The 15,174-nt window shown below is 39.3% G+C and overlaps 1 protein-coding gene across 2 annotated transcripts in view; it reads left to right on the top strand.

Moving 5' to 3' along the window:
- Nucleotides 1–15,174, top strand: part of LOC114242390 (uncharacterized) — a 177,985-nt gene that overhangs the window by 157,419 nt on the left and 5,392 nt on the right. For both annotated transcript variants that reach the window (XM_028173528.2, XM_089738260.1), the window contains 3 exons: nt 11,594–11,766; nt 13,075–13,294; nt 14,157–14,487. In XM_028173528.2, coding sequence (XP_028029329.2) covers nt 11,594–11,766; nt 13,075–13,294; nt 14,157–14,487 — 724 coding nt within the window. The remainder of the gene's footprint in view (nt 1–11,593; nt 11,767–13,074; nt 13,295–14,156; nt 14,488–15,174) is intronic.

The raw sequence follows: 15,174 nt of genomic DNA, 5'->3' as shown, positions 1-15,174 counted from the left end.
TATTACATAATAACGGCGAACCTACCCTTCAAGCTTTACGTAACAATACACACTATTACGGATCCTCCTGATCCATTAACGGTGCTTTTAGGTATCTCATGCACTGGTCACCGTTCTTGCCGAACCCGTCGCTTGCAACGAAGGGCTCGACGAGTAAATTAACCCATAGACACAGCCCACTGAGTTTCTCGTCGGATCTTCTCAGTGGGTCGCGTTTCCGATCCGGTGTTAGATTCTGCGAGGCACTGCTCTTGCTAGGGTCAGTGTTAGCAACACTCCCGACTTGAGCCCCGTGAGCTCACTTACACGTCAATAAGAAGCTGAAATATCCTCTCAAGGCTATCAGTATAGGTAGGGAAAAAAAGTACATAACCTATCCCTACGGGCTCAAAATTCGCCCTAACAGCATTGTGACTACCAAATTTCAGTTCCAATATTTAACCACACGAGTTCTTATTCTATACGTAAAGAAATCATCATAATCATTCTCCTGTCCTTCTCCCAGTCACTTGGGGTCGGCGCGACATATTTTTTCCTGCCATACTCCTCTATCATATACCATTTCTTCTCTCTCCCTTCACACTTCACGCAATCCATCCATTTTTAAATCGAATCCTCTCCGACTATTTTTGTATAAGTTATTGAAGGATCGGAAACTAAAATGGCTTGTGTTTCGTAACTCGCGCCACAAGTACATTGCGCGGCCTGGAGCTAAACGCCCTAACCTGCACAAACAGGCTCTAATGAGTTCTAATACAAATTAAACCTTTCAGCGCGAACCGTCGATATATCGACTCTCTATTACTGCGTGTAATGTGAGTAGCGTCGGAATACCGACTTTTGCGCACTTTGATTATAGGTATTATGTACCGACCTGTACGGACGCGCATGTACGAGTATAATGTAATTTAATAAGTTAACATTTCTAAATATTTTGATGTGAATTTTACATTGATTTTTGTATTTGTTTTCAAGTTAAAGGCTTTCGTAAGATACTTCAAGGCTTTCAAAAATTAGTAACTTCTGCAAAATATGTGAAAATAAACTCACCACTAAAATAGTTAAAAGATACCGCAGGCACCTTGTGCTTAGAAACTTTAGTTGCAACTCACATACAATTTTCATAAGTTATTAATTATATAAAGGGGTGAACGGCTATTTGATTTAAGCGATATTTTTGCAAATTTACCGGATAGATATTTAAAATCTAAAACTTGGAAAAAATATCACAAAAAAAAAACAAGTATGGCACTCGGGGACTGCCGCGGTAAAGCTATTGCATTGCCTTTTTTATCAACTTATGCAATTATAAGTAGACAATAATAATTTAATATTAAAACAATAATAAGAACATGCTATATTTATGAACATTAACAAAAGTAATACATTAACTATCCCCTTCACACTCATAAGCTAGACCGCGCGAGAGAGAGATGGGCAGACTTTTCAGATGGGCATGCAGTGCGACGTCACGCCACGCGCTTATTCACAAACACTACACAAGCGCAACGTGTGAATGTGTTGAACGCGAACTACATGGTAGACGAAGTGGGAGGTGTTAGGTTTTATTTTCGTTACGGAATTCCTTGATTCGGTCGCCGCGCTCAAAGCCCGTGATAAAAACGCATAGCTTTACAAACATCTTCAACTGTTTGAATGAGTTAAACCTAATTGAAGCTTAAATAAAACCCACCTTTAATTACAACGATAAATGTCGTGTATTAAGTGAAATGTCCTTAAATACACCTCTCAATATAGAATTATGTTACCCTGCAAGAAATAAGAGCCGATAGCATTGCTTTGACTATAATGGGACTATGATACACGAAAATAATCGATATTATAATAGTTTTCATGAGGTGTGCAATTGCCCTTCAACTTGATTTATAATGTATTCAAAGGCTTTGGCTTTCGTCTTCACGATATTAAAATTTTAATTACTTAACGCCACATTGAGATGTAAAGTTCTTAAAACTAAACCTAACTTATTTTCCTTTTCTTTATTGCTTAGATGGATGGATGAGCTCATAGCCCACCTGGTGTTAAGTGGTTACTGGAGCCTATAGACATCTACAACGTAAATGTCGCCAACCACCTTGAGATATGAGTTCTAAGGTCCCAGTATAGTTATACAACGGCTGCACCGCCCTTCAAACCGAAACGCATTACTGCTTCACGGCAGAAATAGGCAGGGTGGTGGTACCCAGCCGCGCGGACCCACAAGAGGTCCTACCACCAGTAAGAAAAATTGGAAACATTGAACCGTTAGTGATCGCGAAATGTAAGAATATCGCAAATTCAGAGCTTTAGTCGTAAACACTAAGTAAATCTACAAAATTCAGTCTACTTATAACTTGACGTACAAAAGTCAAAGTTGATTTAACTCGTCGCCTGTACATTGACCGTCGAGTTCGTAAACAGCCGGAGTTCGCTAAGCAACTTAACTTATGCGTCGCGAACTTCCCCTAATACCTCACTTAAGTTATTGAAAAAGTGTTGCCAGGAAAAAAATGTCGGACAAGTTTCGGTGAAATCGTAAAAAGGTTTGAATGAAAAAGGTGGAACAGTATAAAATTTTCGCGAGTCGTCGAAAGACATAAATAGTTAAAATTATTTTCGAAGTTATTATACTTAACGGTTTTGCGAGGTTATTGATGACTGAGTCGTCGAGAATAATGAAGTTAAAATAAGAAATGCGAAATTAAATCGTAATACTAGTTTAAATGAAGTGACAACTACAAGACCCATTTATGCCGCCACTGAGTACTTTATGTCATTGTGACAAATTTTAAACTGCGCTTAGTTATATTCAGAATTAAGAAATCCTTTTCAAATCTAATATTAGTAAATTACGCTACCAATTACCATACAACAAACAAATAGCATGCTACACAACACATTTTTTTTTCTCGTGCCTATGCTGATAGCCTTGAGAGGCTATATCAACTTCGCCCTAACGTGTAGGTGAGCTCACGGGGCTCAAACCGGAGTGGTGCTAACACTGGCCCCAGCAAGAGCAGTGCTTCGCAGAATCTACCGCAGGATCGGAAACGCGACCCACTGAGAAGATCCGGCGAGAAACTCAGTGGGCTGTCTAAAGATATACTACCACTACTGTAGTAATAAAAATGAAAAACATTAATCTTTTATTTTATTTTATTTTTTATTGCCCTTGTAGGCAGACGAGCATACGGCCCACCTGATGGTGAGTGGCTACCGTCGCCCATGGACTTCAGCAATGCCAGGGGCAGAGCCAAGCCGCTGCCTACCAAAATTATATAATTTGTTAAACTCCCTCATGCGCCGTCTCTTACAAGTTACTATACCAAAAATCTTCCGAAAAATCACGTAAACTATACAAGTGCGTTGACTACGAACAAACAGACCTTGTTTTTATATATCAGATGTACTTAATCAAACAATGGGCTCGTTATATAAATACGAGGAGTCTATCAAAGTCTTGCTCTTTTACTGTTTGACCTATGAACTGGGTCCGTCCACCTGTCTATCTGCCTCTTACCTTCGTGAAGAGTGACTAAACTGACATGCTTTTGAAATGGCGTATCTCATAAAGGTAAATTTTTATCATATCGACGAGTGAAAAGGCTATTTTGGCTTAAGCGATATCTCGCGTAATTGCGGCGATATTTACCTATGTAATTAAAGGTCCGTTTTATTTTTTATTACCATTAACAATGGAACGTTTTAATTGAACTTCAATTTGAAGTCGTCGTGGCCTAAAGGATAAGACGTCCGGTGCATTCGTGTTGAGCGATGCACCGGTGTTCGAATCCCGCAGGCGGGTACCAATTTTTCTAATGAAATACGTACTCAACAAATGTTCACGATTGACTTCCACGGTGAAGGAATAACATCGTGTAATAAAAATGAAATCCGCAAAATTATAATTTGCGTAATTGCTGGTGGTAGGACCTATTGTGAGTCCGCGCGGGTAGATACCACCGCCCTGCCTATTTCTGCCGTGAAGCAGCAATGCGTTTCGGTTTGAAGGGTGGGGCAGCCGTTGTAACTATACTTGAGACCTTAGAACTTATATCTCAAGGTGGGTGGCGCATTTACGTCGTAGATGTCTATGGGCTCCAGTAACCACTTAACACCAGGTGGGCTGTGAGCTCGTCCACCCAGGCAGCAATAAAAAAAAAATTAAGTTTACCAAATTCAAATAATTGAAGAAGTTTTTTGTTATGATATTTTTTTCCAAATTTTATACTTTAAATGGCTCTCCTGTAAAGTTACAAAAATGTTGCTTAAACCTTTTACCCCTCGACTATCATCAACAGCCCACAGTCGTGTACTGCTGGACGAAGGCCTCTCCCAATCCACACCAATAAGCCCGGTCTACGGCTCTCCTCGTTCACTTCTTGCCGGGCACCGTTCGGAGGTCATCGCTCCACCTAGCCAGGGTACGTCCCACGTTACGTCTCCACTCGAGAACCCCTTGACGTAAAACCCATTTGAAATGGCAAATCTCATAAAGGCTAAGTATTATCCTATGTATCAACAGACAAATAAAACCATTTAAATTTCTTATGATGAAAGAAATGTACACATCTTCACAGCAACACTTTTCGAATAAAACCTTCAACAGACATTTGGAGTGAGGTCGAAAGGTTTTCTCTGCATTTTTATAAGCCTCTTCATAATAAACCCCTTTCGGAACGTTCACTAAAAAACTATGGTTTTTGTTATTACTTTTTTTTACCAAAGCGATATCAACATTTATTTGTTGTGGCTTTTAAAATTACGCATTATACTTACTATGAAACACAATTGCTGTTTCTCATAATAATCCCGTTAATTTAACAGCAAAACAACATGGTTTGCCATATACATTATTTCCTTGAAAACATACGACCTAATGGATAACCCCAAAGACAGAGCCCACTGAGTTTTTTCGCTGGATCTTCTCAGTGGGTCGCGTTACGGACTGCGAAGCACTGCTCTTGCTAGGGCTATTGTTAGCAATATCCTCAGGTTAAGAGCCCGTGAATTCATCTACTTGTTCAGCTAATCTAATATAAAGCCTGAGGTATAGGATAGGTTGAAAAAAAAGGATAATGAGGATATCTTCGAAGAGTGCAACGTGAAATCTAGTTCAAAGGATCAGCCCGCTGAGTTTCTCACCGGATCTTCTCAACGGGTCGCAATTCCGATCCTATACTAGATGTATTCGCGAAGCAGCCGCCCTTGAAATCTTAGGTCGCCTTCGGAGGCGCTTAAACAGCTTATACTAACTTATCAGTTAGCAAATACTGCCCGTCCTGGCTGAACCCACCTGTCTTGGTAAAACTGGAAAAGTAACAAGTAAATCCTTGTTACTAAAAAGAACATAACATACAGCTAGAAATACTCCGTATAGGAGATTCTGGAACCGTATAAAAAGTAGTAAGAAATTATCTCTGAAAGTCTGTCTGTGTGCGCGGCTTTACATAAAATGCACACGACAGAATTCATGAACACTTCATGAGACAATCAAGTAAAATCTAATAATAAGTTATCTACTCAAACGTATTCAAATTTCATCTATTATTTAACTGTAGTTTTTATTTTTGTAACTTAAGTGAAATAGTTTTACTCTGATTTATTTTTGTTTTTTATAGTTGTATTCTTATTTTTTAATTGCAAGAAGTCAATATTGCACTGTCCTTTGTGCCTACAATTGACATGACATTTATAAAGTACCTTCATGTCAATTCGACGATGTTCTAAATTGCTGCTGCTACTACTACTACTACTACTATTACTGAACTGGCGCTATGACCCCGAAGTGGGTCTTGGCCTCCGACAATAAACTTTGCCATTCATCCCGGCGCTGCGCAACACCTTGCCAGTCCGACACTTGGAGCTCCCGTAAATTTCCTTCCACAGCGTCAGACCAGCGGTACTTGGACCTCCCTACGGGGCGGCGTCCCTACGGTACACCCGTTACATAGCCCGATCCTGCTCCATACGTACTACATACCCGAGTCATCCGAGCCTCCGTGCCTTCATCTCCCCCAGAATATTTGGCTCACCAAAAAGCCTCTCTCTCCACATCCTTATTTTTTCGGACGTGCCAAGAACCGTGTTCTTTCTGATACTATTTAGATACTCCTCAAAGGGGTAGGACATACTTAGTATCTCAAATGTAATCTAATCAAACCCCGTTAAATGTTCAGTTAATTTTTAATTATTAGAATAAAAATAATTTTAGATTATAAAAATAAAAGTACAACAACAGTGGAATAGTTTTATTTTATGCGCCACGATCCAAATTCTACATAATCATACTGCATGAAACAACGAAAAACAGAAACTCTAATATCTTCTAAAAATAGACAAAAAACCGTTATATTTTTGTGCAACCATCAAAGGGCCCATAAGCAGAATTAATTCGAGATAAGGGCCCTATCTCCGAATGCTGTACTTTGATGCTACCCTTCTTAGGGATGCTGGAGACCCTACTGATTTTATCCGACGTTACGTATTATGTAACTGATAAGTATGTGGGTTTCTATAGTAGCTTTCTTTATTATTTCCACGAGCATTTGTCGTACATCTTTCCATTTCTCTTTGAGCTTCGACTGATATTCGAGAAAGATGTTCCAATTTTTTTTAATGTTTAGGTGGGTGGACGAGCTCACAACCTGGTGTTAAGTGGTTACCGGAGCCCATAGACATCTACAACGTAAATGCCGCCGCCTGCCCTGAAATATAAGTTCTAAGTAAGACTCAGAGTAAGACTCACAAGAGGTTCTACCACTAGTAATCGGGTTTAACGGTGGAGACCTTACGTATAGTACCACTATCTTGGACGTTATTTTTGCGAAGCAGACATGCATCCAGGTTTGAATTATATACTAGGCGGTGCTAATGGTGAGGCGTCTTCTAAGCCCTTCTAATCCCACACGAATAGGCACCACCACTCTGCCTATTTCTGCTGTGATGCTATCCGATTTTAGTACTACAGAATTGTGACTTAGAACAACACGAATGTATGTTTTTTTTTATTGCCCTTGTAGGCAGACGAGCATACGGCCCACCTGATGGTGAGTGGTTACCGTCGCCCATGGACTTCAGCAATGCCAGGGGCAGAGTCAAGCCGCTGCCTACAAAGCCAAGCGGCTGCCTACGCATATATAAAGACACTGATTATTACAACAATGTTCGTTTTGCCGTATAACCAGTGGTGTTTTAGTTAAAATGACACGCGGGGAACCATTTTGGACAATTATTTGTTCAAGTAAACTCTATTTTAGGTGCACATACAAAATCACGTCCAGAAAACCAATTCTGCGTAGCTATACCAGTAACATCTATGTTATTCTAAACATTGTTGCGTTTGTAAATTTGAAGCAGTGAAAAATATCTCGTGCATATGACGCACACATTTCATATAGATTTACATAAAAAATTGAAACACAGTTTCCGATATCGATTTTCTATGTATTACATCAGTACCTTAGTACCTCATAAATATCTGTTTTGAAGAATGATCTTACGACCACGAGGTATAAATTTGAGTTGTTCATAATACCGTATTATTCTGTTACATATTTATCAATAACGGATTCTAGAATCTTCTTCGTCATATAACACAAATACCAACACGTTCTCATATATTTATAGCGTAATAAAATTCATTTTACAACGTTTCTCTTTATTCAATAAAAAACATCTATTTTTTTTCTAAGCTGACAAACTAAAAAAGCGTAGAACGAAACGTAACTCTGAATAGAATCACTTCGGAAGCCTCACGCCACTTTACCGTCAAACGACGGTTTTATGATCCCAAATAAAATCTTAAATCAGAATAAAACCTCCGACAAAAAAAAACACAAATTCTAACAATTTAAAAAAAAAAAAACGATCGAACAACTTCCTGGCTGGACACGTGTTTAGAAATGTTAGCTGTCAAAAAATAAGCGCCATAAAATATACGCAGCGGCGGGCGTGATACCGGAATTTTAAATCGATTTAAAATCGACGTTGTTAGTAATTCAAGTTATGAGATAAAAAAAATCGAATCAGTCATAATTTTATTTTGAAATTTAATCGAAATTAATGCGTCTTTTATTATTTATAATACTCGCAACTAAAGTACTATCCGGAACATATTCTTGATGCAATTGACATATAAAGTAATAATATAAAATCTATTACTAAACAAGATCATCTCTAAAACATCAAATCAGTCTTAAAATGTATTCTTTACCGATCTCAAGTATAGATACACAAATGAAACAAAAAATCTTACACCACACGAGTAAGCACTGTAATAAAATCGAATCGAGAACTTTGAATTTCAAATTCCTTATCCTGTTTAATTCACCAAATCTCTTATCGTGGTGAATGATCGCATGCAGTGGTTGCGTGTGGACTTGGCGGCGAAGTTCCTATTTCTCTTACGTAATCGTTTTAGAGGGAGCAACATTACGAGCCTACGAAAAAAAAACAGCTTTTAAACTTATAAGATTTGAAGATTATAAGTTTGGATTTCGTTATTATGTTTTTACTAAACGACTAGCGACCCGCTCTCGCTTCGCTTCGGAAACATTAAAACACACATGAAACCAAAAAATAAAAATAAAAAATAAAATAAAAAAAAGTAGCCTATGTTCATCAGGGACAATGTCGGCTTCTAATGGAAAAAGAATTTTTCAAATCGGTTCAGTAGTTTCGGAGCCTATTCGAAACAAACAAACAAACAAATATTTCCTCTTTATAATATTAGTATAGAAGTATAGATTGTCAGTGGTATAAATTATTTTGTAATTATTTTGTTTGAGCGAGTAAAAGATTATTTTAATTCGTTCGCATTTTAAGAAGGTAATTGAATATTATTTGAGTTGCTCGCGACTTTTGCTGATGCAAGCTTGTAACAAAGGTGTAAATTGTAATTTTTTATTACTGAACTCCCGCGATATCCGTCTACTTGCCCAATTTCGATTCTATCTTTGTGATCAGCTTTGCACTTACTTGCCTTAACGTAAAGCTGAAATTAGTATATTATATTTAGAACCCATAGGCATAGCCCACTGAGTTTCTCGCCGGGTCATCTTTGTGGGGTGTGAATCCGATCCGGTGGTAGATTCAACGAAGCACTGCTCATGCTAGCGCCATGTGCTCACAACACACCCTCTCAGTTGTTTTTTAAGATGTTTTTTGTTAGGTATTCCTACCTAAACTGATGGTCTTGAGAGAACATTTCAGCGTAACCTTAACTAGTAGATGACCTCAAGGGGCTCAAATCTGGCGACGTTCCTAACACTAACCCTAGCAAGAGCCGTGCTTCTCAGAATCTACTACCGGATCGGAAACGCGACCCACTGAGAAGATCCGTCGAGAAACTCAGTGGGCTGTGTCTGTGGCTTAATTTACTCGCCGAGCCCTTCGTCGCAAGCGACGGGTTCGAAGAGAACGATGACCGGTGCTTGGGGTACCTAAAAGCACAGTTAGTGGATCGGAAGGATCCGAAATTACGTGTTTTGGGCGACGTCGACTGCTTTCCATTCTGTCCGCAGGATCGGGAATGTAGTTACCGGCCGCCACGATGAGAGGTTTTGTAGTGTCGTGCCTCTTTCTCGAAATGGCTCACTGATGCACTCTAGGTCCATATCGTCGTGGAGGTCCACGCTTCGGATGAACCATGAGGCTCCGGCGGCTGTCCTGCAAAAACGGGATTGTACTATTTGAAGGGGTTTCAAGTTGTTGCGAGCGAGCACTACACTTGTATAAGTCATTTAACCTTCAGACACAGCCCACTGAGTTTCTCGCCGGATTTTCTCAGTGGGTCGCGTTTCCGATCCGGTGGTAGATTCTGCGAGGCACGGCTCTTGCTAGTGTTAGTGTTAGCAGCGTCGTCAGGTTTGAGCCCCTCGAGCTCACCTACTAGTTAAGGTTACGCTGAAATAGCCTCTCAAGGCTATCAGCTTAGGTAGGAAAAAAAAAAGTCATGACGGGGCGTATACCAGTTTTTTTGATGTCTTTCGATATATTATCGCAAAGGACGCCACACTTTGTGAACTAAAATCGAATAATAAAGAACTTTTAATTCGTTGAAGTGTACAACGACGATCAATCTTCTTCCCTCAACGCAATGATATGAGTTAATTAATTTAACGGTCGTTTTGTTTATTAGTCTGCTGTCTGTAGTTCCCTGGCCACCCGCATTCGTTTTAATTAATTAATAGACGTTAATTGTTTCTGATCTAACATGTATAGGTGCCGTCTGATTTATGAATGTTTCCTTCAATGATATTGGCTCGATCTCACGGCTCACATCGTATTTTTTTCATTTCATGTATTCATTTTTTCTACTTAAATTAAATGTTATTGTGTTATCCAGAGAAGCTGAGGAGTGCGCGTTTGGTTTGGTATGGACATGTGATGAGACGAAATGAAAATGAGGTTGGTAAGAGAGTGTTAACTATGAATGTGGAAGGATATAGAGGAAGAGGTAGACCTAAGAAGAAATGGATGGATTGTGTGAAAGACGATATGGGTAAGAGGGGAGTGAGCAAAGAAATTGTATATGATAGAGGAGTATGGAAGGAGAAAACATGTTGCGCCTACCCCAGGTGACTGGGAGAAGGGCAGGATAATGATGTTACTGTGTTATCCAGTTGTATGAACCTAATAACTAATAAAAAGTGTTTTTGTCACTCACTTTAAGACATGAGGTCTAAATATTAATTGTTACCGAAAGAAATGCTTCACGTGAGCTACGTAAGCTTACAATAAGCCTTACCATGATCTAACACTTGGGCGATCGTAGTGTGTGGGTTTAATAGGCAGAGGCACGTCCTTACGGATCCGTCAGATCCAATAACCCTTGCATTAGACACCTTTAGCTTTAATACTAGGAGGTCCCCGGTAACCGTACTCATCGAACTCGGCAAAGAGTTTGACGTGCAACATAACCTAAGCATCAGCCCGCTGAGTTTCTCGTCGGATCTTCTCAGCGGGTCGCGATTCCGATCCGGTAGTAGATTCATTCGCGAAACAGCTACTCTTGAGTTGTTAGGTCTCCTTTGGAGGCGCTTGGGTAGTTGTTAGCAAATCCTACCCCGCCTGGCTGAGCCTTTGTTCGTCCATCTGCCCTGGTGAAACTGGAAAGGCCTCCGGGCCACCAGTAAATTCTCAAACATAAAAAAAATACGCAGAGAACACTGCAATCCATTCTCCAGCGAATCCCTTTCGAATAACTTTGCCTTTTTATTATCCCTTCATTAACATGGCCTATATAAATAAATTTCTACTTTACTTTTTATAAGCAGCGTCCTTTTATCATGTGTACAGAGTCTTAAAAAAGATTTAAAAAATATAACATGAATTTTATAACGTGTCCTTATTCAAACGAGGTTTGTGGAGAGTACTTAACGGTAGGCAGCGGCTTGCCTATGCCCCTTGGATTTGCTGACGTCCAGGGGCGACTGTAACCACTCACCATCAGGTGGGCCGTGCGCTCGTTTGCCTACAAGGGCAATAAAAAAAAACCACTGCAGATTTATATATTAGTATAGATAGCACGCATCTGCATATCACATGTGAGGTTACAATTATCAAATAATGAATCTGAATCCCATTACAGACGTTACGGCGTCGTCGACAAGCGGTTCTGTGTGGAGGGCGGCTCGCGGTGCGGTAAAGGCGAGGGTCTATTTGTGTTTGCCGCCGAAGCAGGACGCGAGCTGACGGAACTCCTCAACATTTACAGTCACGACGCCCAATCTAGACTCAGCATGGCTTCTAGAAGTGGATCAGGTAATACGACAACCTTATATACCTAATACACGTAAATTAGTTATTGATAAGTAACTCAAGCACTCAACAAAAATGTTTACGGGCGTCGCCCACTAGATGGCTTCGCTTCGATTAGTTTTTCATTGCTCCTGTAGATGGCAGTAACATATTACCTATCCTATATTTTATTTTTAATGAAGGATTTTGTAAACTTTCATAAACCACAAATTGATAAAAAATTAATTAATTTGTCTATAACTGTTGTTGTTCGATGTTTAGTTATACAATAATTAAATGCCTTAACTTTAACAACATATAAGTTTAGGGGCATCCGCTACAAGATGTCGCTAGTTTTCATGCAGAATAATATTTGTCTTAAAGTATCGCAGTTTCAGGGTCCTGACGACAACCTCAGAGCTTATTACTTGCTCTATATCTGTCTCACTCTGCTCTGACTGTGGCTAAGTTTATAAGCACATTGAAATTACTTCCGTATATTTTAAGTTACTTTTATGGTTTAATCTCGTAATTTTTTGTCACGAACGATTAAGGTTTCTATTCGTGGAATATTTAATATTATGCTCCTCTCCCAATTCTTAAAAATTACACCCGTAAAATTATAATTTGCGTAATTACTGGTGGTAGGGCTCTTGTGAGTACGCACGGATAGGTACCACCACCTTGACTATTTCTGCCGTGAAGCAGTAATGCGTTTCGGTTTGAAGGGTGGGCAGCCGTTATAACTATACTGAGACCTTAGAACTCATACCTCAAGGTGGGTGGCGGCATTTACGTTGTAGATGTCTATGGGTTCCAGTAACCACTTAACATGAGGTAGGCTGTGAGCTCCTCCAACCACCTAAGCAAAAAAAGAATACTAATCTAATAAATATGTAATTGTGGCGGGTAGGACGCAAGATATTTGACAGATGCCTGAATCTCACTTACGACATTTTCAAGATAAACTTGCATATCGACGCTTGACAGGCAAACGTGACTAAGCGACAATGCGTGAACTTTACAGTAGACTAATTTAAAGTTGAAATACCTGAAAAAAATTATATTTTAACGAACTAGCTGTAGGATTGAAATTATTTTAACAGACCTAGAATATTGTTTTTTTGCGAATCGGATATGGTTATTGCCTATCATTTATGTACAGAGCAGTTATTGTCGCTTAGTCATGTTTGTCTTTCAAGCGTCGATATATGCAAGTTCCGAACAACAACATTCGTACCGTCGGTCTGTTGGCAAATATCACCCGCTCGGTGGAAGATCTTCCTTTACGTCATTAATCATTCCACATAATTTTAAAAAAGCGATTTACAGTTTCAGAAAAGCGTTTCTCCGATACAAGCTCGTGCATGGACGAGTGCTTCCACCCGTCGATGAGGTCGGTGTCGCCGTCGTGGGCGGGGCCGGCCAGCCAGACCATGCACTGCCTGTCGGACCTGGACTCGAGCGTGGACGGCAACGAGGAGAAGTTCAGAAGGCCCACGTCCTTGCCGCGATGCTCGAGCTGCATCGGGAAAATCTGTCATTTGACCAGGTACGTTGCCCTCGGCACAATTATCAATAACATTTTCTATAATCAAATTCACAAATAAAATAAAAACTTCTATCGTACATTCATTCATTTGTTGGTGGTAGCACGTCTTGTGAGTCCGCACGGGTAGATACCACCACCCTGCTTATTGATGCCTTGAAGCAGTAATGCGTTTCGGCTTGAAGGGCGGGGCATCCGTTGTAACTATACTGAGACTGAACTTATATCTCAAGGTGGGTGGCGCATTTACGTTGTAGATGTCTATCGGCTCCAGTAACCACTTAACACCAGATGGGCTGTGAGTTCGTCCACCCATCTAAGCAATAAAAAAGTTATCTTTGTAAATAAAGGTGAACTCTCTTCGGTATCAGCATCAGCAGTTCGATGTTTTTAATTGAAATGTAAAGTCCTGTAAAGTTACAAAAATGTCTCTTAATCCACTCTCTCTGCTTCATGGTTAATATATATTGCAAACACTTTATAAACAATTACACTATTACAATATTTTATTTTTATAAAACCCTAAGATGTTGCACTGTCCGTGTCTAGATGAGAAGTCCAGTCATTAATGAAGAGAAGACAATCATCTGTTTTTAAACATTTAAACAAACATTCCAATATTCGAAAACTGTTACTTCACGTGTGACAACTGTTGCCTGCCATTACTTACATATATAAACTCCAACAGAACCCACGACCCTCAGTCCAGCAATAACTGCTGTACCACCGAGTCACTCTCTGAACGTAGGATAAGCCATTTATTATCTCAAATTGCGAACATAGACTGACTCATCTGTTTCTCCATATTTATTTACTATAAAGCATAGTCTATTACAAAAACAAATAAATGAGTTTCACATTCCAGATCATCAACGATGTGCACACCAGGCTCCGTCATGTCTCCAGTGTGGACCATGGACAACATTATGGAGAAGCGTTCGGATTCGGACAGAGCCTCGATTTACTCCAGATCCAGTGGGAGCGCTTCTGAATACAGCGTGCCGCGGGGCTCCTGCATCCTGGACAAGAGCTTCGACTCCAAGCGGTCCAGTCCCGTGGGATGCTGCACGCCCACAATCCCCGCCAAGGTCGGCTGTCAGTGCTGGCAACAGAAGCCATGCTGCTGCAAGAAGAGGGTCTTCAGTGGACCTTACGAAAACTACGACGTGCCAAAAATTCCTATGCCATTGATACAGGTCAGTGAAAGCTTAAATAACGCATAAAGAGAAAAAATTAACAGAGAGGAAGTGAAAAATAAATAAATAATTGAGTATATTTTTAATACGCTTTTATTAGCTTCAGACGTATGTATGTTTGTAACGGAATCTTTGAACATGACTTTGACCCCCTTCAAAACGTCGGATTAACTCGAAATTTGGTATACTTATTAAGAACCGATGACAATTCAATATATAAAAAAAATAGTTGAGTATATTGAAAATATTGAAATTCAACTAACAAATGAAAAAAATATAATAGTTTAAAAAAACTAACAAAATACGCTTTTATAGAAAATCCAACTAAAAAATAGAAAACAAATTTTAATAAATTTGAATTAAAAATAGTATAAGAAATAATGATTTTATTGTAATAAAAAAAGCGTGGGGTGTATGGTATCAGTAGTTATAAAAAAAATATTAACAGATATGAGTAGAAGGGTTATTTTGATAATATCCTGAAAAGCACCCCACGCTTTTTTCCAATAAAAGCATTATTTCTTACACTATTTTTTATTCAAATTTATTAAAATTTATTTTCTATTTTTTAGTAGGATTTTCTATTAAAGCGTATTTTGTTAGTTTTTTTAAACTATTATTTATTTTACGTTATCTTGCAAAATGAGATTTGCTCAATCATGTATTGATTAATATACTCTAAACCCA

This window comes from Bombyx mandarina, chromosome 03 (assembly GCF_030267445.1).
Source record: "Bombyx mandarina strain Sakado chromosome 03, ASM3026744v2".
Lineage (NCBI taxonomy): Eukaryota > Metazoa > Arthropoda > Insecta > Lepidoptera > Bombycidae > Bombyx > Bombyx mandarina.
Note: the sequence above shows the minus strand (reverse complement) of the source record. Positions and strands in the feature narration are given on the sequence as shown.